Source organism: Podarcis liolepis (assembly GCF_965112155.1).
Source record: "Podarcis liolepis genome assembly, chromosome: 3".
Classification (NCBI taxonomy): Eukaryota; Metazoa; Chordata; class Lepidosauria; order Squamata; family Lacertidae; genus Podarcis; species Podarcis liolepis.
This window is the reverse complement of record NC_139557.1, coordinates 16,050,531-16,078,142: the sequence shown is the minus strand read 5'-3', so window position 1 is coordinate 16,078,142 and position 27,612 is coordinate 16,050,531. Positions and strand designations below refer to the sequence as shown.

The following is a 27,612-nucleotide window of genomic DNA, read 5'->3' as shown; positions in this document are numbered from 1 at the left end:
TGGCTCGCCAGATGCAGCTTCGTCACGCTGGCCACATGACCCGGAAGTGTCTGCGGACAGCGCTGGCTCCCGGCCTATAGAGTGAGATGAGCGCACAACCCTAGAGTCTGGCAAGACTGGCCCGAACGGGCAAGGGTACCTAACAGTACAACACTAATACAGTGGTGCCTCGCAAGACGAAATTAATTCGTTCTGCGAGTTTTTTCGTCTAGCGAATTTTTCGTCTTGCGAAGCACTAAATCCCATAGGAATGCATTGAAATTCAATTAATGCGTTCCTATGGTCAAAAAAAGTCCAAACAAAGCCAAATTTGGTACAACAAGAGTTTATTAAGTGCTCTTTAAAGTCACACATACTGTAAAGAGCATTTCAAAAATTGAAGGAACAATAAACTAAGTTTCAAAACATGACAGGAAAACTTTTTTAAAAAACAACAACAACATGGCCCAATGGTCACAGAAAATCATAAAAATTCAAAAAAACCCACACAAGCTCCCAGATTCTTGCAAACCCCTCCTCAACTGTTCCCCCAGCCACCCACCACGCAGAAATTCAAATCCAGATTATTTTTTTAAAAAACAGCAGAGTGGCCCAATGGTCACAGAAAATCATAAAAATGCAGAAAAAAAAACCCACAAGCTTCCAGATTCTTGCAAACCCCTCCCCAACACCAAGTCCTTGAATTCCAAACACCCCAACCCAAAATCCAAACCCCCCCAAATAGTTTAAAAAGTTTAAAAGAAGTTTTGGAAAAGCTTCAAAAATCACCAAAAACCTCAAAAAAGGCTACCACACCGCGTTCTATGAGTTGCTCCTCGAAGTCAAGTCGCAACTGTATTAACGGTGTTAAGGAAAAGGAAACAAACTTGCAAGACGTTTTCGTTTTTCGTCTTGCGAAGCAAGCCCATAGGGAAATTTGTCTTGCGAAGCAGCTCCAAAAATGGAAAACCCTTTCGTCTAGCGGGTTTTCCGTCTTGCGAGGCATTCGTCTTGTGGGGCACCACTGTAAATAGATGCAACAGCACCCCCTTCTCCCTGCAGCAATATGGGAAGCAGACATGGAGATGAATAATAATATTGTGAAGGACGAACATTTGATTAACTGGCTGTCACTCGTGTTTTTGCTCTTCCTATACAGGTAGGCAGTAGGAGAGTGGTACAGTACGGTGCTGGAATCATGCTCATTTTGGGAACCATTGGCAAATTTACAGCTTTGTTTGCCTCCCTCCCTGACCCAATCCTTGGAGGGATGTTCTGCACGTTGTTTGGTAAGTTACCTTTATTCTGCTGTGCAAAATGCAGTAAGCAGGCTATTATTATTTCTTATAAATATAGCAAGAAAACCTATAGAATATAGTCACTTACTTGTAGTAGTGCGGCAATGATTCTTCAACTTTGTTGGACTGGTCATATTGTTCGGATGCCTGATTATCCTCTTCCAAAGCAACCACTTTATTCCCAATTTAAGAATGGAAAGCGAAATACCGGTGGACAACAAAAGAGGTTTAAAAAGGTACTCTCAAGGCAAATCTTTTTTAAAAATGTAGTATAAGCATAACTGGAAAACACTGGCCTGTGAGCACTCCAGTTGGAGAACAACCTTTACCAAAGGTGTCATGGACTTTGAAGATGCTCGAACTCAGGACTTATGGACTCACTGTTAAGGCCATATTCATGGAAGATAATCTCACTCAGCTATAAGCGATTCCCGAGGAAGAAGAAGTCATGTGGAAATAGCTATGTGTTTTTAGTCATGACCAGGATCTTAATGGCAGTTGTTGTTTGTTGTTTAGTTGTTTAGTCATGTCCGACTCTTCGTGACCCCATGGACCAGAGCACGCCAGGAACTCCTGTCTTCCACTGCCTCCCGCACTTTGGTCAAACTCATGCTGGTAGCTTCGAAAACACTGTCCCACCATCTCGTCCTCTGTCGTCCCCTTCTCCTTGTGCCCTCCATCTCTCCCAACATCAGGGTCTTTTCCAGGGAGTCTTCTCTTCTCATGAGGTGGCCAAAGTATTAGAGCCTCAGCTTCAGGATCTGTCCTTCCAGTGAGCACTCAGGGCTGATTTCCTTCAGAATGGAGAGGTTTGATCTTCTTGCAGTCCATGGGACTCACAAGAGTCTCCTCCAGCACCAGAATTCAAAAGCATCAATTCAAGCAGAGCCAAAAGCACAATTTAAACCACAGCTGAACCTGAACAAAGTAAAAGCTTGCAATGGTTTGATTCCCTGCCAGCATTTCAGATATTAGGTCTGACATTGCCCTATTTTTCCTCCTCTTTTTCCAGAATACACATTTATCTGAATGAAAGTTTTAGAGGTGGCCACATGAGGACTATTAAATTAAAGTGAAGAGTGAAGTGTGTTTTGCAAAGTTTTGACAAAGAGCAAAGCTGTAGCAGTTTAAAAACAACTCAGAGACTTCCCAAGCTAAAAACACAAAAGCAAAAGTATCAGGAAAGCATCTATATATTAAAGGAGATTTGTCAATATTATTTCTCCCGCTTTAATATTCTCTCTCAGAACACACAGACACAAAAATGTTTCCAAATCTGACATAGCTGTATTTTATTTTGCCAGCTACCTGGAGGCAGAGCAACAGTCTCCTTAAGGAAAGCAAAACTGTCCGCTCCGTTTAAGTAAAGCAGTACTAAAAATTTAAGGATGACCATAAAACACTTATTTGGGGCAATCTCATTCTCACATTACTCTTTCCCGGTGTGTTTATTTTCTGCAAAATGCTAGGCACACCTTAGCCCCTTAAAGTGTCCATATTGCGGGGATTTCTCAGTTAACTCTGCATGATTTGCTGATGCTTCTAGGATTAAAAGGGGGTTTAATATAAGGGTGTTTCCAGACAACCTATTTATTGAGCATTCAACCTGATATGCTTGAAGATGGATTAGACAACACTGGCTATTTAATGAACGTTCATCTTGATATGTTGCAGGGAGGTTAGGTGATTGTTGCATCAAAACAGTGTTTTGCTACATTTTCCAGTGTATTTTCCCGTCACTTCCCTTACAGCAAAAAACTGGGTTTGTTGTGCAAGACTCTCCCCCCCCCCATCAAATATAAATGTGTACATTTGATTTACTAGTACGTGATTGAATCCAACTCAGAACTAGCAACAGAGTTTGGAAGCACCCTTAGAGAGGACTCGAAGAAGTGATATGAATGTTCTGTGATACATAAAAATATCCGAAGTTGAAAGGTTGAATTGTAGGGTGACCTGCATCAAGTGTGAGAACTAAGGAAATTTGCACACACAGTTAAAGCTACACACACACTAAACTGTTAAAGAACAAAACACATTCCTCCCCTCAAAGAATTCTGAGTGCTGTAGTTTGTGAGTGACAATTCTCAGCAACCTTTAACAAACTACAGTGCCCAGAATCCTTTGGGGTGGGTGGGGAGGGGGCTGTACTTTAAAGGTGTAGTGAAGGGGTAGGCAACCTAAGGCCCAGGGGCTGGATGCGACCCAAATGCCTTCTCAATTTGGCTCGCGGATGGTTCGGGAACCAGCGTGCTTTTACATTAGTAGAATGTGTGCTTTTATTTAAAATGCATTTCTGGGTTATTTGTGGGACCTGCCTGGTGTTTTTACATGAGTAGAATGGGTGGTTTTATTTAAAATGCATCTCTGGGTTATTTGTGGGGCAATTCGTTCATTCCCCCCCCCCAAATAAATAGTCTGGCCCACCACATGGTCTGAGGGACGGTGGACCGGCCCATGGCTGAAAAAGATGCTGACCCCTGGTATAGTGTGTATGCAGTCTTAGTTTGTGTAATTTAGCCAGGGTGAAGGGCACTAAAGACTCCCTTGAGCACTGAAAATATAAATAATCTTGTACTTTCTTGAAATTTCATTGTGTAAACCCACATAACATGGTCTGCGCCCCCCCCCCAATCCTGAACTAGTGACGTTGTGTTTGGGGCTACAGGGGTGTTTGTTTCCACCAGGGATCCAAAACCCTGGATACCATGGGCAAAGCCAAGATTTTGGTTTTGGGGGAGTGGACACCCACCTGCCAAACGTCCACATTTTTGCAGGGGTTTTTGATGCTTTTGTAAGAAAAAGCTCAACAATTTTGAAATGTCTCAGCAACAGTTGCTTTAAATTACTTTCTTTTGACCCAAAGTGCTCAGAAAAATCTGTCAAAATCTTCCTAGTTTCTACTTTTAGTTAAGGATTGATTGATTAATTTACCCCCCCCCCTGACTGCACCCATACCAGACACTATAGATGGCACCCACTGCCTGTCAAAATACAGTTTCTCTACCCTTTAGAGTGGGACGCAGGTGGAGCTGTGGGTTAAACCACAGAGCCTAGGACTTGCCGATCAGAAGGTCGGCGGTTCGAATCCCCGCGACAGGGTGAGCTCCCGTTGCTCGGTCCCTGTTCCTGCCAACCTAGCAGTTCGAAAGCACATCAAAGTGCAAGTAGATAAATAGGTACCGCTCCGGCGGGAAGGTAAACGGTGTTTCCATGCGCTGCTCTGGTTCGCTAGAAGTGGCTTAGTCATGCTGGCCACATGACCCGGAAGCTGTACTGACCCTCGGCCAGTAAAGCGAGATGAGCGCCGCAACCCCAGAGTCATCCGCGACTGGACCTAATGGTGAGGGGTCCCTTTACCTTTACCTTACCCTTTAGAGTTAGAAGATTCACTTGGGGCTGTTGCAATGTGTGTGATCCCAGAAAAACAGTTTACAGACAAGGATTGTTCTGAAGCAGCACTGACTGGGGAAGTCCGTTGCCTTTTCTGCAACGTCATCCTTAAGAAGTCTACCGCGCATGTATTATAAAGCCGAGTTTTTCCTCTTCCCCATTTTCAGGCATGATCACAGCCGTGGGACTCTCCAACCTGCAGTTTGTCGACATGAACTCCTCCCGCAACCTTTTCGTCCTGGGCTTCGCAATGTTTTTTGGGCTCACCGTCCCAAACTACTTGGATTCGCGCCCAAATGCTATCAACACAGGTACAGTCATACCTCAGGTTGAAGTAGCTTCAGATTAAGCATTTTCGAGTTGCGCTCCGCGGTGACCTGGAAGTAACGGAGCACGTAACTTCCGGGTTTTGCTGCTCGCACATGCGCAGATCCTCAAAACGACATCATGCGCATGCGCGGAAGCGGCGAATCGCCGCATGCGAAGATGCACGGACGCAGGTTGCATTCGCATCCAAGGTACCACTGTATTGAAAAGTCGCTGGAAAGTCTTTGCCTAATCAGAGGCATACAGAACTTCAGGACTGGACTGGTCCTACAATTAAGAGAGAGAGAGAGAGAGAGAGAGAGAGAGAGAGAGAAGACGCCTTCCTCTGAACAGCAGCGAACTTGGTTGTCAATCTGTCTCCTGCCAGTCTGGTCAGCTTCTGTATGGGCCGGCCTGGCTTCTAACTAAAGACACACATAGATCTTTCAGGCATCTTGTGGCTCCACATTGTGACTACAATTGTTTGTGGCAGTTCTAGGATTCTATGATGTGCATGGTACATCATCATCATCATCATCATCATCATATTTTATTTATATCCCGCCCTGCCCAGCCAAAGCCTCAGAGCAGCTAACAACAGTAAAGTAATGCATCAGTCTAAAATCATTTCATTCTAAAATCAGTTCAAATCAAATTGATGGCAACCATTGGGCTAGAGTTCTGTGAGGATTGCCAAAGGAATGGGTCAGGCTGTGCCCTGGCCAAAGGCCTGGTGGAACAGCTCTGTCTTGCAGGCCCTGCGGAAAGTTGTCAAGTCCCACAGGGCCCTAGTCTCTTGTGACGGAGCGTTCCACCAGATCAGAGCCACAGCCGAAAAAGCCCTGGCTCTGGTCAAGGCCAGCCTAACCTCCCTGTGGCCCGGGACCTCCAAGATGTTTTTGTTTGAAGACCATAAGGTCTTCTGTGAGACATACCAGGAGAGGTGGTCCCGTAGGTATGAGGGTCCTAGGCCGTATAGGGCTTTAAAGGTTAAAACCAGCACCTTAAACCTGATCCTGTACTCCACCGGAAACCAGTGCAGCTGGTATAGCACTGGGTGAATGTGATCCCGCAGCGAGGACCCCGTAAGGAGTATCGCCGCTGCATTCTGCATCCGCTGGAGTCTCTGGGTCAGTCTCAAGGGCAGCCCCACGTAGAGTGAGTTACAATAATCCAGTCTGGAGGTGACCGTCGCGTGGATCACAGTGGCTAGGTCAGGGCGAGAGAGGTAAGGAGCCAACTGCTTAGCTTGGAGGAGATGAAAAAATGCCGCCTTTGTTATAGCTGCAATCTGCGCCTCCATGGAAAGGGAGGTGTTGAAGATTACACCCAAACTCTTAACGGACGGTGCTGGTACTAATTCCGCCCCCGCGAGATGGGAGTTGCCCCCCCCAATCCCATATCGTCCTGACCCAGGTCATTCAGCCTTTGTCCCGATGACAGCCACACACACCCAGTGTCTGCTAGCCGGGGGCAAGGACCACAGTTCCCTTAAGCTCAGAAGGTCCCAGCTTCAATTCTCACATATCCAAGTAGGCTGGGAAAGGCTTCACTTCCAAAACCTTGGAGAGCAGCTTCTAGTCAGAGTGGACAATGCTGAGCTCGATATACCAATGGTCTGGCTCCACATCAGGCAGCTTCAGACACATGTTCCTAATTTGATGGGCATTTTTTGAAATAGGAATGGCTTTTGAAATTGAATTCAGTGCTAATGACCTAGAACAGGCTTCTTCAACCTCGGCCCTCCAGATGTTTTGAGACTACATTTCCCATCATCCCTGGCCCCTGGTCCTGCTAGCTAGGGATTATGGGAGTTGTAGGCCAAAAACATCTGGAGAACCGAGTTTGAGGAAGCCTGACCTAGAAGAATGGAGTGGCGACGTGTTATGTACTGATGGAACCAGCTTTACTTTTTCTGTCTAGCCTGATGGCTAAAAAAGAAAGGAATGAGGTGTCAAAAGCTAGTCACCAGGCCATGATTTTTCAGTCATCAAGGATGTTTGGGGGCAAAGGGCAGGTCAGAGAGAAAGGAAAGGAAACTGTGTAACAAGATAACTACCGTATTTTTTGCTCCGTAAGACTCACTTTTTCACTCCTAAAAAGTAAGGGGAAATGTGTGTGCGTCTTATGGAGCGAATGCAGGCTGCGCAGCTATCCCAGAAGCCAGAACAGCAAGTTTTCACTGCACAGCGATCCCTCTTGCTGTTCTGGCTTCTGAGATTCAGAATATTTTTTTTCTTGTTTTCCTCCTCCAAAAACTAGGTGCGTCTTGTGGTCTAGTGCGTCTTATAGAGCGAAAAATACGGTATGCAGTACACTGCATGTGTGAATGGAGCGATGGGTAGATTTGGTGGGAAAGAGAGGCAGAAAGACTCCACTTCTTTAGATTGCCTAAATCTACCAAATCAAAAAATGGGCTTTCTGGGACCTTTATCTTTGGCTAATGCCAGGGTGGTGTAGTGGTTAAGAGCGGTAGTCACGTAATCTGGGAAACCGGGTTCGTGTCTCCGCTCCTCCACATGCAGCTGCTGGGTGACCTTGGGCCAGTCACACTTCTTTGAAGTCTCTCAGCCCCACTCACCTCACAGGGTGTTTGTTGTGGGGGAGGAAGGGAAAGGAGAATGTTAGCCGCTTTGAGACTCCTTAAAGGGAGTGAAAGAAGAAGAAGAAGAAGAGTTTGGATTTGATATCCCGCCTTTCACTCCCCTTCAGGAGTCTCAAAGCGGCTAACATTCTCCTTTCCCTTCCTCCCCCACAACAAACACTCTGTGAGGTGAGTGGGGCTGAGAGACTTCACAGAAGTGTGACTAGCCCAAGGTCACCCAGCAGCTGCATGTGGAGGAGCGGAGACGCGAAGCCGGTTCACCAGATTACGAGTCTACCGCTCTTAACCACTACACCACACTGGCGGGATATCAAATCCAAACTCTTCTTCTTCTTCTTCTAATGCGGGCAAAGAACTTGGGGTCTGGGTATGTGTTGATGGTGAGGGCAAAGGATGGTAGAAAAGGCCTCTTCCTTCAACTGGTTTGATTGATGTGCCACCTTCCTTTGTAGGAAAACGAGTTAGCATAGAAAATAGGGTTCTGAACTCCATGGAAAGGCTGGGTTGGGGAAGGAGAAAATGACATACAAAAGCATACATACCACCGTTTCAACTGTAAACGGATTGTTTTTAATTTACTAAATTTAACATTTTCATGCTCAATCCATCTGCAGTTTTCAGTTCAAGCTCCAAAAGCAGTTTTGAATTTGTGATACGACAGGCATGTTGTCAATCTTATTTCTAGGTATTGCTGAAGTGGACCAAATATTAACAGTGCTCTTAACCACAGAAATGTTTGTTGGAGGTGGCATCGCATTCATACTGGACAATACCATTCCAGGTACAGTAGTTTCATTTCCTTGCAGTATTTTCAGAGTGTTTGTTGTGGGGGAGGAAGGGAAAGGAGAATGTTAGCCGCTTTGAGACTCCTTTGGGTAGTGATACAGCGGGATATCAAATCCAAACTCCTCTTCTTCTCAAGCTGCTTGCATTTCATGTCTTGAGTGTACAGAATCTTAGGAACCCAAGCTGGGTCCAGACCAATCTAGTTCACATGTCTGCACTGCACAGAACCAAGAGATTACACAGATGTAGAACGGAAGCCAGCAACTTCTATCATGTATCAGTGTTGGCACTATTCTAGACTGCATATCATATACTTAAGTGGTGGAACTGCAGTACATCTGGAGTTAGGAGCTGGGGCAGTATTAACAGCAGGGGTATCAAATGACAGGAGGTGGGCTGGATCAGGCCCGGCAAGCTGCGAGAACTGGTCTGCCAGCTCCATTTTATTTCCTATTCTCTGTGTGCTGTGGCACCAAGCACTGAGGCTGAGAAATAAAAACCCCTCTTACATGCTCTTTAAAGATCTAAAGAGCAGGCAGAGGACTTCATCTCCAGATCTCAGGACTGAGATGAGATGAAGAGTAAAGTGCAGCATTTCACCCCCACAGTTAATCCACAGCAGTTAACCCACAGAGCCTAGGACTTGCCAATCAGAAGGTTGACAGTTCGAATCCCCGCGACGGGGTGAGCTCCCGTTGCTCAGTCCCTGCTCCTGCCAACCTAGCAGTTCGAAAGCACGTCAAAGTGCAAGTAGATACAGTGGTGCCTCGCAAGACGAAAAGAAAGGAAAAAGAAAGGAAAAAAAACCAGCAGGAACTCGCAAGACATTGTCGTCTTGCGAAGCAAGCCCATAGGAAATTCGTTTTGCAAAGCACCTCCAAAACGGAAAACTCTTTCGTCTAGCGAGTTTTCAGTCTTGCGAGGCATTCGTCTTGCGGGGCACCACTGTAAATAGGTACCCCTCTGGCGGGAAGGTAAACGGCGTTTCCGTGCATTGCTCTGGTTTGCCAGAAGCGGCTTAGTGATGCTGGCCACATGACCCGGAAGCTGTACGCTGGCTCCCTCGGCCAATAAAGCGAGATGAGCAGCACAATCCCAAAGTCGGCCACGACTGGACCTAATGGTCAGGGGTCCCTTTACCCTTTACCTCACTAACAGTGGTGGAGTGTGGAAACGTTGACTCGTCATCGACTGCTGTGGGCTTGAGAGCGCACTTGCATATGCGGTGATTGTGGAGGCTCAGGCACACACACATGTGTCTACACTTAAATGCAGCAAGAATTTATTTAGTAGAATCCTGATCACACACTGACCATTTTCTGAATTTGGAGTGTTACGCATTTGCTGGAGGGTTGTTTGTGTGAACAATCCATATTGCAGATGGTAAGAATTGTGTGCTTTCTACCAAGTTTGAATTAACCATTTGCAAAACGGAGCGTTTAACGATTAAACCATTTTAAGGGACTGGTCAGAGGCTGCAGTTTCTTTTAACTACTGTCTGTCGCCGTTTGGCCAAGACTGCTGCAGCTGCCATTGAGGAAAAATAGTTTTTAAGTTGAGAAATCTGAGGTTTAATCTGCGGTTGTAAACTTGCTTTATTTTGTTAAGAGATTATATGGTTCTCCTCTTTGTTTTGAACACCCTCTCTCCCCCCCCCCCATCTATACTCCTTCCCAGGGACTCTACAGGAACGTGGTCTAGTACAGTGGAAGGCTGGGGCACATGCAAACAGCGGCACGTCTGCAAAACTGAAGAGTTACGATTTCCCATTTGGAATGGGTGTGGTTAGAAGGATCCAGTGGTTAAAATATGTGCCAATTTGTCCAGTCTTCATGGGTTTTCACTGCGGAACAAAGAGGGATTCCAGCACACCAGAACAGACAGCAAACACGGCAGAGATTACAGTCATATGTACAAAAGTTTGAAGAGACTCCCAAAAGGTATGGATGTTTGGACAATCTCAGATACTAGGGTATTTAAATCATATCCCATGCCTCAAGCAAATCACACCAGCAGAGGAGATTTTCCTCTGCCAACGTGTTGAGTTAAAGAGAAAGCAGTTAACATTCAGCCTGGCGAACAGTTTAGCAATCTGTAAATCAGAAAGACACCTTTGTTCATGGGCAGAATTCTGCCACCCCCTTTCAGTTCTGTTTATCCCGTATGTGCTTGGAAGAAAAAGATGTATTGGTGCTATGTTATGTTTTTGGGAGGCCATTAGCAGAATTGTGTGTATCGTCCTGTCGAAATAAGTAAATTCCAGTCAAAATGATTCAGTCAAGTATAATTGCTTTAAACGTACTTTGATTTTTACAGCTGGCCTAGTGTTGTGATCAAAATTAAGGAATTTGGGACTTTTTTTGGGCAAGAAATGATGCATCAGGTGGGAGGTATTGTTTACATACACAAATATGAGGACTGCTTGGATTCCTCAAGAAACCAGTTCTGTTTCCAGTACACTTCTAAGTAAAGTGTTGTGGACACTTAAAAGTAAATAATTATTATAATGACCTTGCTGTAAAAAAATATGCTAGCTAATAACACCAAACCGTGAACCAAATTACTATGAAAGGTATTAAGTCATTATTAAGCATTTTTCTGAAATCTCCTCCTCTGAAACCTCCTCACTGTTCCCCAGCTCAGGTTATGATTGCTCTGAAACTGTAATATAATAATAATAATACCTTTATTGTCAATGTACAACCTGTGTACAATGAAATACAGGGCGTAAGTAGCACTCTCTACAATTTATCTCTGACAGTTAAAAATCACTGTTATCCTGCATCTGGTAATGTATGGTGCCAAAGACTTAAGATAGCTTCGATTTGCATGTAACCAGGTGCAAGACTACAGTTACTGTCAGTACCTAGGAAGTAAAGAAAGCTAATTCCACAGCAACAGGCTTAAAGTTGTTGGCATTTAGCGAAATTACATGCCAAGGAGTAATCTTAAAAAAGGGCAACATTAATTCAGGCCCATGTCTCCCCTAAATTGCTTCACTTTACAAATAACAGCACACATCCTTTACATCTTTTCCTTATGCCAAGTCTATTACCGTCTCTCTCCATCAAGGCCTGCACACAAGTTCTGAAAAAGATGAACACTCAGGAAATAAAAAAAACAAGAAGTCGTTTCTACTATTATTTATTTTTTTAAATATTTTTGAAAAAATATAATTTTTTTACAATATTTTCAACTTAAACACTATTCACACTGAACACGTATGGCAGCTTAAGCTACCCAAATATGAAGTTTAAGAAGCCAAAACTGTTCTAGTTGTATTAAAAAAAAATTGTGCTGCAGACTACTGTGTAGTGGATGATTAAACAAAGCAAGGGAAAAGCACCACTCAAATCACTAATGCTATAAAGTTTTACAGGTAAAACCAACTCTTTTGAGGTTGTAAAATTTTATACAGGCAGTGCCATGTTTCTGGACTTCTGGAAGAAATTGTGACGCACAACCTCGCATCACTTTAAATATAAATGTATTAGTGGGACAAACATTCCAACATGATAACTTGCTGTAATACAATCTCATCTGCCAGTCATTTTTGTTTCTCCTCCACCAGATCTGGTAGCCAAGATAATGGACTTTGTACAGGTCTGTAAAAGCAGTTCGTGTATAATACATTATCCACGCCCTTCTCAAAAAAGAAGAGCAGGATGTGAAATTTTGCTTCATCATGGGAAGAGTTAGTAGCAGTTCTGAAATAATCCAGCTAATCTGCATAATCAGATAAACCTTGCTTTTATTTTCATGTTAAGGCATTATCAGGTGCATATCGACACCAACTCTTGCTTTAGCTAAAACAGACCACTCTTTGTCACGAATCCTTCTAAAAAGTAGAATTCCAAGAGTTTCTCAGAAACTTGGTACATTTCTCAACTTGACTGGTGCTTCCAACCTCACTGTCTCATTCACAAAAAGAGCCTGGGTCCAATTGTTAAGTGTTATTTCATTTTTTTCTCCATTCCATTAACCTCTGACAGCAGTTGACTTAATAACAGTCTCAGCACTTTTATTAAGCATGCAAGACTAACAAAACTTTGGCAATGCGTAAGTGTAACACAGTGACAAGAAGAGAGAGCGTTTTAACAATTAAATCTTCTAATACTGGCTTCACAGTGTGGAAATTGTGCTACATCCACCAAAAGAGGGCCCAGTCTACTCATATATTTAGTACTTCACCCCAGGAACAAACTCCTTTGCATTTGGATTCAGATTACTCTTGACCTGGAGGGGGGAAAAAGAGACATTATAGATTGAGTTTATAGGGCAAAATGTGTCTATGACGCATTTGCACAAGGTTCAACAAAAGTTCTTAACAGCCAAGAGCTGCAAGCTGCAATCATAGAAAAGTGTTCTAAAGAACAAGGTAGTCTTATCATAGAAACAAAGAAGTTGCCTTATACGGGGGTCAGACTAGTTGCTCATATATCCCAGTACAGTGGTACCTCGGGTTACATACGCTTCAGGTTACAGACTCCGCTAACTCAGAAATAGTACCTTGGGTTAAGAACTTTGCTTCAGGATGAGAACAGAAATCGTGCTCCGGCGGTGGTGGCAGCAGCAGGAGGCCCCATTAACTAAAGTGGTGATTCAGGTTAAGAACAGTTTCAGGTTAAGAACGGACCTCCGGAACGAATTAAGTACTTAACCCGAGGTACCACTGTACTGTCTGCTCTGACGGCCAGTGACTCTCCAGCAGTAGTGTCCAAACTTTTTTCAAAGAGGGCCATATTTGATGAAGTGAACATGCATGAGGGGCAACCAAAGTTGTTGAGTTTTTCTTAAGATTTTACCCCAGGAAATAAACTGCCACAGAGGCTGGGATAAACCAAACAGCAGGCTGAATTAGGCCCCTGAAACGGACTTTGGATGTGCCTGCATCGCCAGGAGTCTCTGCCATCATGCACTAATCCTTTTAGCTGGAGATTACAGAGTCTTGTTGGCATCCATGTGTCTCAAGAGACAATGGAGTGTGCCTCCGGGGCTGAAGTCAAACCAGGGTGTTAGCAGCGCCAAAGTGACCACTTCGCGGTGCAAACCTGGGCAGTGTGTCCTGAGCTGCCCAGATGACAAGCCTCACGAATGTGGGCCAAAGGAAAGCAGCTTAGCAGCAGGAATTGCAGGAAGGAGGCATACAAGGCTCCATCCAACTGTCTTAGGGACTCCACTCTGGATTTGGGTCTCGTTTACTCCTTAGCCCTTTCTTCTCCCGAAAACATCCTGCGAGGCAGCTGGAGGTTGAGCATCCGAGTTTTCCTTCTCCTGGATGGGCTACCTTTCCAGGTTGTCAAGCTCCACCTGCCCCTCACTTCCCTCTACAGCTCATGCAGAAAACATCTTATTGACTGTTGGACCCACTCTTAGTCTCATCCGCTCAATCTGCCGGACCCTGTCTTCACATGCAGAGGAAGTCCCAAACTCACCAAGACTGAGTTGGTATGTTTTGCATGCAAAGCATGTTCTCTGCTACTGAGCTAAAGCCCCTGGCACAAACATTAATTTTTAAATGTTTAAGATTAAGAAACTGTTGTAAAAACCATAGAGGAAACCCCACTGTTGGTTTTTATGGAAGCCGCCCAGAGTGGCTGGGGACACCCAGCCAGATGGGCGGGGTATAAATAAATTATTATTATTATTATTATTATTATTATTATTATTATTATTATTATTATTGGGCTTGAAGGATCCTTGGATGTTTACCAATTATTTTTATTGATTTCCCACAGTTTTGAACAAATTGTCACCACATTAATACAGATCCTTGGATGTTTAGCCCCCTCCATGATATATAGAGTATTTAGGAAATTCCCTTCTTAAGAGTACACCGTAATACATTTCATAGAATCATAGAATTTGGTACAAGCCTATTAGCTTCTATCAAAAAACCATGCCTATGGATCCACAGCCGTGTCACAAAAGAAGTCAAAGAGCCTAACTCACAGGCTCACCTAATTAGATAATGGATTAAAACAGAGCAGCCTGGATGTCTTAGCCACTGTTCCCAATTCTAAACTTAACAGTGAATCCTTAACCATCAACAGCAAAAACATTAATGTGGCAATTTAGATGTTATTTTGTGGTTACTTTTAAGTAGTTCTGGTTTTAACTTAACACACCAGAGTTCCTGAATACTACATTCTTGTTTATTATTGTACCTGAGGCTTCACTATGACTTTTTTTGTCACTGCACTTTTAACACGAGGTTCCTATCAATGAAAAAAATAGCAAAGATTCACATGTTTCTGCAAGTTTATCCGTCCAAAAACAACTGCTTTGATAACTTCTGCTGAATTCGAGTGCAGAGTATGTACTAAGGCAGGAAACTCCCAAATTGTGAGCCAGCTCACACAAATGTGCTTTATTAAGTAAGGACTCCGGTGAGGTTGTCAAAATTACCTGCCTCTCAGAGAAGATTGATAGGCAGGGGAAAAAATATATAGGGCAGCAATTCACACAAATGTTGCAGGGGACCTACCCCTGTGGGAAGGCAATTTTTCAGTCTAGGCATTGTGGTTCAGGAAGGAAACTTCAATGGAACTGACTTCTGAGCAGATATGTTTAGATGACCACAAGTAGCTGAACTTTGGTCCCAATGAAATCAATGGTGCCAAAACTAACTTTGGATCTACTCCAATATTCAGCCAATTCCCCTCATTTTAGTCATTATCTATGCTCAAGGTGTTTTTGGAACAGACTTGGAAAGTGTGAGGAAAGGAAAATACGTTACATTGGCTAGTTCGATGCTTTTAGTCTACTAAAATTGGAGGCACACTTCGTTCATCGATCCCAAAGTATTGCCTTTTTAAATTCAGAAGATTGCACTGAGCCTCCCAGCATTTGGGATATGTGTTATTACAATTTGTGCGCTACCAAAAGACTTGATCATATGGCAGGTGATAGACAGACACTGAGGCCACCTCCAGCTTGAGCCACCAGACATGCAAGCCACATTGTCACAGAATCCAAAAGCCAAATGAGAGCTGCTCCGGAGGTCTGCAAGCACACATTCCCTCTCTTAACCACCTAGCCCCAGACTATTTTTCCTAGACTCTTAACACATGCTTTCCTTATTTCTCTCCATTCTTTCCACTGCAAAGACATTAAGCAGGAGGGAGAGGGGAGAAGGAGAACAAGACAGAAGAGGAGGTTCTGTTATGAAGTGTCTTGATTTCCTTCTTTTTCAGCTCCTCTTTGAAATAAATACCTGACAAGGATTGTAGGCAGCCTTGGTACAAATAAACTCAATGTTTAAAACCAGGCACTTACCACCAGATCTTCCAGTGACGAACTGTCACTGATAACAAGATCATTGAGCTGGTCCTGAATTTGATCCATCGTTTGCGGGAGATCTCTGGCTGGAATAAACCACTCATGTTCTTCCTCCTCTTCCAGCATTTCTTGGAAGCAACGTTCTATAAATTCTTCTTCCCACAACTCCTCTTCGATCTGTATTTAAAACATAGGAGAGAAACTTTACCATTACCACAGCCATCAATCTTAAGGCTTCTTCACAGAGATCACACATAGAAAATGCTACAGCACTGCTCAACCAACTACTTCACAGTATTTTCATTTTGGAAAACAAAGGTTGTTTTGTTTTGTTTTGTTTTGTTTTACAATTCAGCTGGTTCTAGAAAGAGTTATATTTCCCAGTAAGTAGCCTTAACTTGGCAAGTTTGTGCAATAATTTAGTTGCACAGTAGTTTATTTCCCTTAGTTCCCATCCCACATGAGCTGACAACACATCCTATGTAAAACAAGGCAGGCTAACTTTAAACACAGCTACTAAGAGAATGGGAAGTAAGACATAAATGAAAAATGGCCGGGGGGGGGGGGGAGTCTGTGAGGCCATCAGAACACGCCTCACTTCTTTCCTAACACTAATATGAGTTTGTTTGAAATTGCCTTTTTGCTTTACTTCTTATTCTTGTAATATAGCAACGCACAGCATTTAACCTAATAATAATAATAATAATTTATTTATTATTTATACCCCGCCCATCTGGCTGGGTTTCCCCAGCCACTCTGGGCGGCTTCCAACAGAACACTAAAATACAATAACCTATTAAACATTAAAAGCTTCCCTAAACAGCGCTGCCTTCAGGTGTCTTCTAAAAGTTTGGTAGTTATTTTTCTCTTTGACTTCTGGTGGGAGGGCGTTCCACAGGGCGGGCGCCACTACCGAGAAGGCCCTCTGCCTGGTTCCCTGTAACTTGGCTTCTCGTAGTGAGGGAACCGCCAGAAGGCCCTCGGCTCTGGATCTCAGTGTCCGGGCGGAACGATGGAGGTGGAGACACTCCTTCAGGTATACTGGACCGAGGCCGTTTAGGGCTTTAAAGGTCAGCACCAACACTTTGAATTGTGCTCGGAAACGTACTGGGAGACAGTGTAGGTCTTTCAAGACCGATGTAATATGGTCTCGGCGGCCGCTCCCAGTCATCAGTCTAGCTGCCGCATTCTGGATTAGTTATAGTTTCCGGGTCACCTTCAAAGGTAACCCCACATAGATAATCACTGATACTATTTGACAGTGGAATAAGAGGGTTAGAAATGGCTAGTAAGTTAAAAATTACACATGGCAAGGAATTCTTCAATCTCAGAAGGCCTTGCTAACTTGTGTATTTATTTAGCAACCAGGGGCAAAACAAGGCTTTATTTCATCTGGGTCAAAGCCTCCATTTGCCCCCGCCATGTGCACTTGTGTACATGTACACACACACACACACATGCTGGGAGCCTCAATGGCACTTCTCTGGAAAATTCATCTGGTGCAAAAAACCTGGCTAGCCCCCCTCCCCCAATAGCTACAGCACTGAGCATTCCTCTCTATTTAAGTATCTAATTTAAGCAGAGAGCAGAGATTAAGCAACCAGAGTACCAAGCTGTGTTTCAGAATGAGAGACAAGACTATCAAGGAAAGAACTGGAGGAAAATATAGGCAAATGAGATACATGTTGAGAGAACAACAATTCTTTAAAAAGGCTGTATCTGCAGAAAAGAGGCAAGAGTCCTTCTGAAATTTCTAATAAAATATGATACCCAAAAAACAAAACAAAAAAACACTACTTCTTTACAGATATGGAAGGGGTGACATTATCTGCTAACCCACCTGCCTGTTGAACTCCTCTTCGTTTTCCATCCACATGTACTCAGCAAATGGATTATCATCTTCATGAGAGTGACCATTCATGATCACATCTTCATTGATAATGCTTGGACTAGTACTCCTGCGACTTGGGTCTTTCATGGTTGTGCCTTTGAGCTTAAGCCTGAAAGGGAGAAAAAACACACCACGGTCTTAAAGACGCTCAGTCAAATCCATAACTGCACTTACTTGAAAGTTCCCTTTTGATTTCAGTGAAACGTGATCCAGTGTCTGCAATGCCGGGAGAGACACATAGTTTGGGAAGACGTGTTCCTGCATTTTCTTCCTTGAGCAGTGGAGATGGAATATCTATGGACAAGTATCTAACACTATATGTGACTATGCATGTATCAAAATTCTCCTATTGGCCCTTTTAGGGTGGAAACAAACACAAAGAATAAAACCTGTATTTTGCACGGACTGTGAAAAATTAATGCAATTATGGTCCAAGTTAGACAATATGCAAGGCAGCACTGACTTGTTTGACCCTGACAATCTGACTGAGAAATAGTGGAGAGCAGTTCTGATAATTTTTGGCAGGAAGATTAACGGATAGCAAAGGGTCCTTCATCTTCCTCAAAGCCTTCCCTGCAGAGTCTGGCAAGGTTGTATTTTGTCATCTCTACACACTCCTCTCTCTCGCTCTCTGTGTGTGTCCAATAGGCAATATTCAATCAGGTTTGAACAAGATGCTATTTGGATGCAAGGAAGCTGACTGGTAATTGAAAAATGGGAGCAAGGCAACAATATCTGGCATATTTTCTGACTGGGAGAGGGGAGAGAAGATGCAGACAACTTTAGCCTTGCCAGTCTCTGCTTTGTAGTAGATGCAGATTACAATGTTAAGCTAATGTATCTTTCATCAGCTCCCATATTGAAAGACGTCTCAAATCCTTTCCATCTAATGAGTACCTTGCTGTCTTCATTCACATGTTGGAACCCTGAGGTGAAACAGCTCTTTATGGGGTTTCCCTTGAGAATTATGGTATATTCAGAAATTTAATTTGGTGCAAAACATGGTAGAACTTGATCTCTCAACAGTGTTACATTCATGGCTGTGGGGTGCTGGAAATGTTTGAACCTGAGATTTTCTGATGTTCCAAGTTTAATGCTTTACCTTTATTTACTAAGCAAAACTAAACAGCTGTGCCATGTTAAGTTTTCACACGCTGCACAACACTCAAACCAACAGCCAGAAAAAAACCCTGAATATATGACTGGCAAAAAGATTCACTTAAGTGTACTTAAAAGTGGCTTTAAATGTTACACTGCCTCAAATGCAAAGCATTACTGGGGGGCGGGGGGGAATAAAATAGTACAAATATGTTAATATGTGTAAAATCAGTAGCACACATCCCCTTCTGCCATTTAAATTTGTAGGGAAAAGTTAAGGCACTGGGTATTTTTAGAACACTAATTCTAGTATGCCTAAAGCACTGTGTGTATGGTATGCCACTCTTGTTCACTTGCTCCTCCCCAGTCTTTCTGCTGTTGCACTAAGTCATGCTTTGGCTTAGCATGTCGTCCAAACCGAGGCTAATGCTTTAGCTCCTTCCTGACTAACCGTGAGCTCTAACCAAGGTTTGTCATATGGTTGATGAGCTGCGGTTTGTCCAAGAGTGCTAAACCATGATCTCATGAACAGGAAGCAGCAAAGCTACTGCAGTCTCTTCTCCTAGAGACGACGCACTTGTGAGAAGTCATGGTTTGACGCAGCATGCCATACAATCCTGGCCAAAGTCTGTACAGTGGTACCTCGGGTTAAGTACTTAATTCGTTCCGGAGGTCTGTTCTTAACCTGAAACTGTTCTTAACCTGAAGCACCACTTTAGCTAATGGGGCCTCCCGCTGCTGCTGCGCTGCTGGAGCACGATTTCTGTTCTCATCCTGAAGCAAAGTTCTTAACATGAAGCACTATTTCTGGGTTAGCGGAGTGTGTAACCTGAAGCGGATGTAACCTGAAGCGGATGTAACCCGAGGTACCACTGTAAAACCACTTTCACTATGTATTAGTTCCAGTTGAGATGGAGATAAATCTTATCTAGTACTGGTAGGAGCACCATTCTCTTTTGCTAAAGAATGGTTCTACCTGCAAAAACTTGGCAGGCAACCTAATTGCACTTTGTCCTTCTCACTACGACCAATACAACTTTGAAAGCTGTTCAGTTTGGGAGGGGGGTACTGTTTCTTGTTATGTTACCAAGTTAAGATATAAAATATATTTTAATATTTTTTAACATAGTTAAACATAGTCTACCACATACCAATAGTCCACTAATGTGTGCTCTGGAATGTCACTACTTTCTGCACCCAAAGCAAGATGCTTGGGCTTTGAACCACAAAAGCCCTAAATTGTGTGGACCTAACAAATCTCAGAAGCATGTTCGTTCCTTTACTCCTTTCTTTAACACCAAAGTGTTCCTTCTTGACTCGACCATCATGTAACTAGACTGATCAATAAGAGGCAGGCAAGAGGGATATTCAGTGTGGTTATCATAGTTGCTGAATGTCCTTCACCTTAGCAGTCTATCAAATTTGGACTCTGAACATCAAAGCATTGCAAGGCTTTCCTGTTTGGGGTGGCTTCAAGGGCTGGTAAGCAGCAGTATTAGAAACAGAAATATGAAAGCTAGGAGCTAAATGGCACCTTAAACCTAGGTTATGGGTGCAACAATGGAATGTCTAGGCACACTTTTTATAACAAGATGATGAAGCTGGAAATGAATGAACTGCAGCTACAATCTTGTGTTCATTTTTCACATGGTCTAGTCCGCATCTGAAGACAGCAAAAAACAAAGCCGTGCTTCCCCTGCCCGCCACCCTAATATTCTTAAGAGGGTCCCTTCTACAGTCTTCAGAGTGGCTGGAAGTGGGGAGGCAGAAAAAGGCCCTCCTTTCCTTCCACTCTGCAGAAAAACCCTACACCCACTTTCCTTCACATAAATATATATTTTTGGCACCACAGTTAACACATATTAAAGGCCTATACAACTGATGGCAGAGACACCCATCTGGAGTGTCCAGTCCTTCAATGATCCCACTCCAAAATTTGTTTTGGTTTTAAGCATCACTGTGAGAGTCTGGGGTAGATAACACTTTAACAAACACCACTTAAACCAGCGTAACTAACTGGCTAGTATATTACAAATTAAAAGCACATCATACATTAAAAGTACATTAAACAAGGCAATTAAAGCCTAAGCAAAACATGCTGGGTTTAAAAAGAAAAAATAAAGTTTTCAGGTCCCCTATCCATGCACATTCTACTTGGGAGGAAGCGCCATTCAACTTGGTTGACATTTACTTCCGAGTAACAGTGGCAATTTTAATCTGAAATCGTAGGCCAGGGGTCGGCAACGTTTTTGTGGCTTGGGCTGGTTCTCGGTCCCTTGGACGCTGCGGTGGGCCAGAGTGTGTGTGTGTGTGTGTGCGTGCGCAAGCACAAATGCTATTTCCGGCGCTCCTTCCAGCGCAGAGGAGGCGTGCGCAGCTTCCCATTGGCTGCAGTAGCTTCCTGCAGCCAATGGGAAACCGGCCAGCATCACGGAAGGCGGTCCCTGCTCTGCTCTGCGCTGGTTTAGTGTGGCGCACAGGAGCAGACTGAGTGGGCGGTGAGGGTCCATGGGCTGGTTAAACGACCCCCATGGGCCGGTTGTGGCCCATGGGCCTTAGGTTGTCGGTCCCTGTCTTAGGCGCATTACTGTACCCAGAGCGCAGAAACCATTTATGAAATTCCCTGTCGCAAAACGCACCTAGAACAATGGGAGTCTAGAACGCTGGTAAGCAGGCCTGGGAAAGTTTTGATTCCTATATATTTTTTCTGTCTATCCCTCTTCTGTATTATTTGAAGCCTTAACACACTGGAAGCGACGGAAATGTTTTTCAACCACCACTCAGAACACAGGGAGGACCAAGTTCTTATTGGAAACATCCATTGTATATTGTTCTGCCAATCTAATAAGGAAGGCCCACTTGTTGAAGCGATGAATTCTGCATTTAAAAATAAACCACTATTTAATATAGGAAATCTAACAATCTCTGACGGGTACAAGTTCTCCACCCCTGATTTAACTGACGTTTGGCCACCTGATAACGGAACAGCTCTTTCTGTACACTGAAGGCTTTTTGATGCTGACTTCCTCTGTCTGACAATCCTTCCTTCCAGAGTCCCAACCATCCAGAGCAGATTTTTAGAAACTACAAGGGGCTGCATATATCAAAGGGAGAGCTGGCAGAAGTGCTCCTCCCACTCATCTCCCACCAGCAGACGCATCTTCTGAGCAGAACTCTGTACAAGGGATGCTCATGCTAGAGGATGGGCATGGAATCAAAGTTACTTAAGTACCAACACTGCGAGAAATACCAGTTATTTTTCTTTCTCTTTTGAGAAGCATGGTCAGGTTTCAAGGTTAGCTCTGCAATACTTAGTGAAGCATTTATTGTCGGACTATACATCACAATAAAGCCCCATGGTATTTGGAGGGTTTATTTCACAGCTGACCAAACATTTCAGAGACTACTTATTAATAGCAAAGCTGATTTAATTATTGTCACTTGCAATTTAAAAGTCTTCTTTACTATAAGTACCATATCTGCTGACTATGTAAACAAGAACACGTTATATTGATGCAACCTTCTGCTACTGCTACAGACTCAAAGATAGGGCCAGAACACTTAAAAGGTTTTTAAAATGTATCTTGCAAGATATTCCAGGCTCTGCTTAAAACATCTCTGATTATTACATTCAAACAAAAAATAATTATTGTTCTGTGTCCACTTTTGATTTCAAAATGTACACCATTTCTATGATTTAGCTTGGGAAACTAGACTGCAAGTCACCTTAGAAATGTCATCATGTTCCTCTCTCCATTTGCAACAATCAAGGGGAGCTGTGTTTAAGTACAGACTTCCCTCTGGCAGCTCTATGTCTCTTCCTACTAAATCCTGCAATTCATAGGATCCTGATGTCAAATGAGATTGTGACGTCACAAACCTCACCTGAGAGAGATGATGTATGTGGGCAAATACCAAACAGTTATATAACTTAGCTCTAAAAGAACCGCTTCTCCATCTACCCTGTGATATTATGTACTGAAACCAATGATATATAATTTGATTCATGGATAAGATAGCTGCAAGGGTAGGCAAGGTCAGTGTATCTTTAATGTTTATTATAATTTTATCCATGTCTTCTGCAGAAGAGTTCAGATCAGCTTCCATGTGGCTCTCAGGCACTGCTGATGGCCAGGTATGGTTGACTAAGTAGAGAAACTGCATCAAATGCCTTATTTAAATGTGCAGAAGACACAATTTTTAGTAGGTATAGCTTTTCTCACACCTGCCCAACCTCTCTCTTCCCCATACTGGAGAGTGTCTTCATCGTATATGGAAATTCTAGATCACTGGCTTCCAAACTGTGCTTAGAGGAATCTTGAAGCTCCTCAGAAACTTACCAGAGGTTTCTGATCAGTAATTGTCAACAAGCTTCATTGAAAAGCAAGCTTGTCTACCATTTCCGAATCTTCTACAAAGCACAATGCAGAGGAATATGGGATGTACTATAGAACAGCATCCTGATTTAACATAGGGCAGGAGGCTGTCCCTGTATGAAACATTAAGTTTCATACCAACAATCCTCCACAATGCTTTGGGGTTCCATGGCAGTTTTGTGGGAGTTCCTCATCTGATGAGACAATGTGGAAAAAGTGTTTCTTGGAAGCAAATAGTTTGGAAATATGGCTCTAGATAAAAATGCAAATTAGAGTAAGATTTTATATATATATATATATAAACTAATTTGCCTCTTCAAACAGTGAAATATTCTGTACAGAATGAGGGAAAAATAAATGGCCACTGAATTTTGAATCTGCAGCCCAAGTATCAATGTACTGTTTTGCAAGCCTGAATGGTACACAAACTATTTCTACCAAAAAACCCACACACACACCAAAAAAACAAACAAACCCCATTTCTGAAAAAGCCAGGATATAGCAATCTGTTTAAAAGGGCATTAGGAACACTGACAGTCTGCAACATCAGAAAAACTAAGTAAAGGATTGTTGTGACCTGTCTTTCCTCCCACTGTCCTCTCTAAAGGTAATATGTAGGTAAGAAATATGATGCCTATACCTGCCAGCTTAACTGTACCTTTCTGGATTCTTGTTTTTCTCTTAGTTAACAAAGAATAAATGTTACTGAGTGAAACTCATCTAATTTACTAATTTTGCTTCAAACACGAAGACTTTAGAGATGGTGCCTAGCAGAATAACCAAAGCACACTTATGTCATCCCATACCATCTTACTTCAGTATCTGATTAGAGAATTCAGAGAGAAAATGAGGCAGAGGAACAGTGGACAGCAGTATATTTCTAGGAATCCCAGCAAGAAAGGCATCAAAACAGCAGCCCTCCTCTACTGTTTGTCACCATGCAACCAGGATGCAGATGCATGCAGGATGCAGATGCATGCAGTATGCAGGCTGAGGCTCCTTTTAGTTATCATGGCAAAAATCTGCAGGCAGACAAATTCATGGAGGAGAATAGGTGTTTAAAGTATCTGACTAGGAGTGGGAAGATCCAGGATCATATCTCCACTTGGCCATGAAACCCACTGGGTGGCATTTGGTCAATCACAACCTCTCCTACCCTCAGTGTTGTTGAGAGGAGGAAAATGAATAGGAAAGCCATGTACACCATCCTGAGGCCTTTAGAGGAAAGACAGGATGTAAGTTTATTAAATACACATCCCCCGAACCCTGTGCTCATCACCATAACTTGCTGCATCAAATGTCATTTTTATTTGCTTAGCAGATGTATATCCCATCTTTCTTCCAGTATGGAACCCAAGGGGTATGAATGCACTAACTAGACCCTGAACTGCTCACCTTCAACACGGTGGCAGCTGCATATGCCCACAATATAACCTGCATATGAAAAGTTAAATGTGTGTGCTGTGTGACAGCAGTGCTGCCTTCCACCACTCGTGAATCTAATTATCAGCTTCACTTATGTGAGCCCCATTTGTTTCAATAGGTAAAGGTAAAGGGACCCCTGACCATTAGGTCCAGTCGCGAACGACTCTGGGGTTGCAGCGCTCGTTTGCTTTATTGGCCGAGGGAGCCGGGGTACAGCTTCCGGGTCATGTGGCCAGCATGACTAAGCCGCTTCTGGCAAACCAGAGCAGTGCACGGAAACACTGTTTACCTTCCCGCTGGAGCGGTACCTATTTATCTACTTGCACTTTGACATGCTTTAGAACTGCTTGGTTGGCAGGAGCTGAGCAACGGGAGCTCACCCTGTTGCGGGGATTCGAACCGCCGACCTTCTGATCGGCAAGCCCTAGGCTCTGTGGTTTAACCCACAGCACCACCCGTATCCCTATTTGTGTCAATACATCTATTCAAATAATACAGACACTTTGATGGAGCCAATGCAGTGTTTCTCAAACCAGGGTTCTCAATTGTTGTTGGACGACAACTCCCTGCTAGCTAGGGGACAATGGGAGTTGTCGTCCAACAACATCTGGGGACCCAAGATGTTTGAGAAACGCTGGGCTAGGGCCCAGGAGTTCAAAATCCCTGTGAATGCCAGAGCTACCTCACAGGCTTGTTGATAAAAGTGGGGATGGTGAGAACCTGAGATCCTTGGATGGAAAGGAGGGATGTAAACATGGTAAAGGTAAAGGGATCCCTGACCATTAAGTCCAGTCGTGGCCGACTCTGGGGTTGCGGCACACATCTCGCTTTATTGGCCGAGGGAGCCGGCGTACAGCTTCTGGGTCATGTGGCCAGTATGACTAAGCCACTTCTGGCAAACCAGAGCAGTGCATGGAAACGCCGTTTACCTTCCCGCCAGAGTGGTACCTATTTATCTACTTGCACTTTGACGTGCTTTCGAACTGCTAGGTTGGCAGGAGCAGGGACCGAGCAACGGGAGCTCACCCCGTCGTGGGGATTCGAACCACCGACCTTCTGATCGTAAGCCCTAGGCTCTGTGGTTTAACCCACAGCGCCGTGTCCCTTAAAACATGGTAAACAAACAAATATATACAACAGCCCTCTATATCGTGTTCCTGACCACCACTGCTGCTTTCCTTTCTGCATAGGAAAACAACAAGACCGAGCATGACACTCTTAATCTCAGGGTTGTTGGTTCAAGCCCAACGTTGGGCAAAACGTTGCATTGCAGAGGGTTGGACTAGATGACCCCTAGGGTCCCTATATGAACGAAAAGCTCCCCCCCAAACCCCCCCCCACTTCAGTCCTCCCTTGCCTTGGCCAAGATGCTAAGCCAAAGCAAAGAGAAGCCCCGACCCACATGGCACAGCAGGCTGGAGGAGCAGGTCTCTAACTAGGCCTTTGCTAAGCCCCGCCCCTCATCGCTTAGGCCCCGCCCCTACCCTCTTTGTTCGCGCAGGCCCCGCCCCCCGAGAGCTGGGGGGGGGAAGCATTCGAAGTACACCAGACGCGGAAAGCCGTGGCACGTATCCCATCATGCACCACGCCCCTAACAGACAGGTACGCTGCCCCGGGTACCCGGATGAAGGGGGGGGAAACACACACCCTCCAACCCCCCAACGGGCGCCATTAGGCCGCTCTCCGACCACCCCCCCTCGCTTCTCCTTCTACCGCTTCAGAGGGCTTCGTCGTCGTCCTGCCCCCCCCAAAGGTTTCCCTCACGCGGGGTGTGGGCGGCAAAGGGAGACCGACGTCCACGGCGCCGCCTCAGGGCGCTAGGCCCCGGCCCCACTTCCGCTGCAGCCGCACCTTTCGAAGAACTGGGTCAGCCGCTCCTCGCCGCTCTCTACTCGGCTGCCTCGCTTCTCCTTCGCCGCCCCCTTCCCTTTGGAAACACAACAACCGCCCCCCCCTTCCCTCGCCAACCTATCTCTCCGCAGGCCGGATGTGAGGTCACTTCCGCCGTCTTGCGGCCGTCTCTATGGTCTCCGCTCGGCGACCGACCGAGCCGGGCTTCCTCTCTGAAAATATACGCAGGCCGCAGTCACCACAGAGCTACGAAACAGGGGAAGACTCTCTGGGCTGTGCCGGAAGTAGTGCCGCAGCGGGACTCTCTTTTTACTTTTCCTACCTCTATGGTCGCCATTTTTCCAAGAGGGAGGAAAAAAGACGCTGTGAATATAAGGGAAATATAGGTAGGTGTGCAGCTGCTGAAAAATAAATCGGGAAGTGTTCGGACAGTGAAGTGGAAGGTTGTGGACTCTCCTTCCGTGGAGGTTTTTCAGCAGAGGTTGGATGGCCATCCGTCATGATCATGAAGTGCTGGTTGATGACCCTTTCGAGTCCTTTCCAACTTGACAAGTCTATGGTTTGATTTTACACATGCCAGCCTGAATTAGGACTAGGGATCTCTCTGCAACTTCTGCGCAGCTTTTAAGATACTGATAATTTTAGGCCAGCAAAGGTCCGTATAGTTAAAGCTATGGTTTTCCCAGTAGTGATGTATGGAAGTGAGAGCTGGACCATAAAGAAGGCTGATCGCCGAAGAATTGATGCTTTTGAATTATGGTGCTGGAGGGGCCCATGGACTGCAAGATCAAACCTATCCATTCTGAAGGAAATCAGCCCAGAGTGCTCACTGGAAGGACAGATCCTGAAGCTGAGGCTCCAATACTTTGGCCACCTCATGAGAAGACTCCCTGGAAAAGACCCTGATGTTGGGAAAGATTGAGGGCACAAGGAGAAGGGGACGACGGAGGATGAGATGGTTGGACAGTGTTCTCGAAACTACCAGCATGAGTTTGACCAAACTGCGGGAGGCAGTGGAAGACAGGAGTGCCTGGCGTGCTCTGGTCCATGGGGTCACGAAGAGTCGGACACAACTAAACGACTAAACAACAAATTTTAGGCATCCTGTTTAAAATCACATTCAACAGATCCTCCAGTGCCTGGTAAAAGAGTGCAATTTAGCACAGCACAGGTGGCTGGGTTGTTGCCAGTAGCAATGTTCATTCTCAGCAGTAGCATCTCTGCATGCATCTGAGCTTTGTGTAGAAATGCCAAGACACGTCATCAGTTTTTACAGCCCCGTTTACCAACACACCAGTCCCCCACATCCAAAAAGAAAGTTAC

The 27,612-nt window shown here is 44.4% G+C and overlaps 2 protein-coding genes across 4 annotated transcripts in view; one reads left to right on the top strand and one right to left on the bottom strand.

Moving 5' to 3' along the window:
• The window catches only part of SLC23A1 (solute carrier family 23 member 1), a 38,260-nt gene extending 26,597 nt beyond the window's left edge, over positions 1–11,663 (top strand). The window contains exons 11-14 of the mRNA XM_083493789.1: positions 1,139–1,268; positions 4,838–4,981; positions 8,267–8,362; positions 10,045–11,663. Coding sequence (XP_083349915.1) covers positions 1,139–1,268; positions 4,838–4,981; positions 8,267–8,362; positions 10,045–10,292 — 618 coding nt within the window. The 3' untranslated portion in view covers positions 10,293–11,663. The remainder of the gene's footprint in view (positions 1–1,138; positions 1,269–4,837; positions 4,982–8,266; positions 8,363–10,044) is intronic.
• Positions 11,496–26,465, bottom strand: PAIP2 (poly(A) binding protein interacting protein 2). Of its 3 annotated transcripts, none has more exons than XM_083493835.1 (4): positions 26,290–26,465; positions 17,489–17,648; positions 15,646–15,825; positions 11,496–12,603 (listed from the first exon to the last, which is right to left on the bottom strand). In XM_083493835.1, the coding sequence occupies exons 2-4, from the start codon at positions 17,624–17,626 to the stop codon at positions 12,547–12,549; spliced, it is 375 nt and encodes a 124-aa protein (XP_083349961.1). In that variant the 5' UTR covers positions 17,627–17,648; positions 26,290–26,465; the 3' UTR covers positions 11,496–12,546. The 3 variants fall into 3 exon arrangements, with proteins under 3 accessions (XP_083349961.1, XP_083349962.1, XP_083349960.1); XM_083493836.1 differs by having other exon boundaries at positions 26,407–26,442; XM_083493834.1 differs by lacking the exon at positions 26,290–26,465 and adding an exon at positions 22,364–22,505.
• Positions 26,466–27,612: the final 1,147 nt, after the last annotated feature.

Bases quoted from the DNA above. Each gene is read 5' to 3' on its own strand.
- PAIP2 (XM_083493834.1), bottom strand. The intron at 15,826-17,488 runs GTGGGTTAGCAG...TTTTAAATACAG, and splicing joins AAGAGGAGTTCAACAGGCAG to ATCGAAGAGGAGTTGTGGGA. The intron at 12,604-15,645 runs GTAAGTGCCTGG...TCCCCCCTCCAG, and splicing joins CGTCACTGGAAGATCTGGTG to GTCAAGAGTAATCTGAATCC.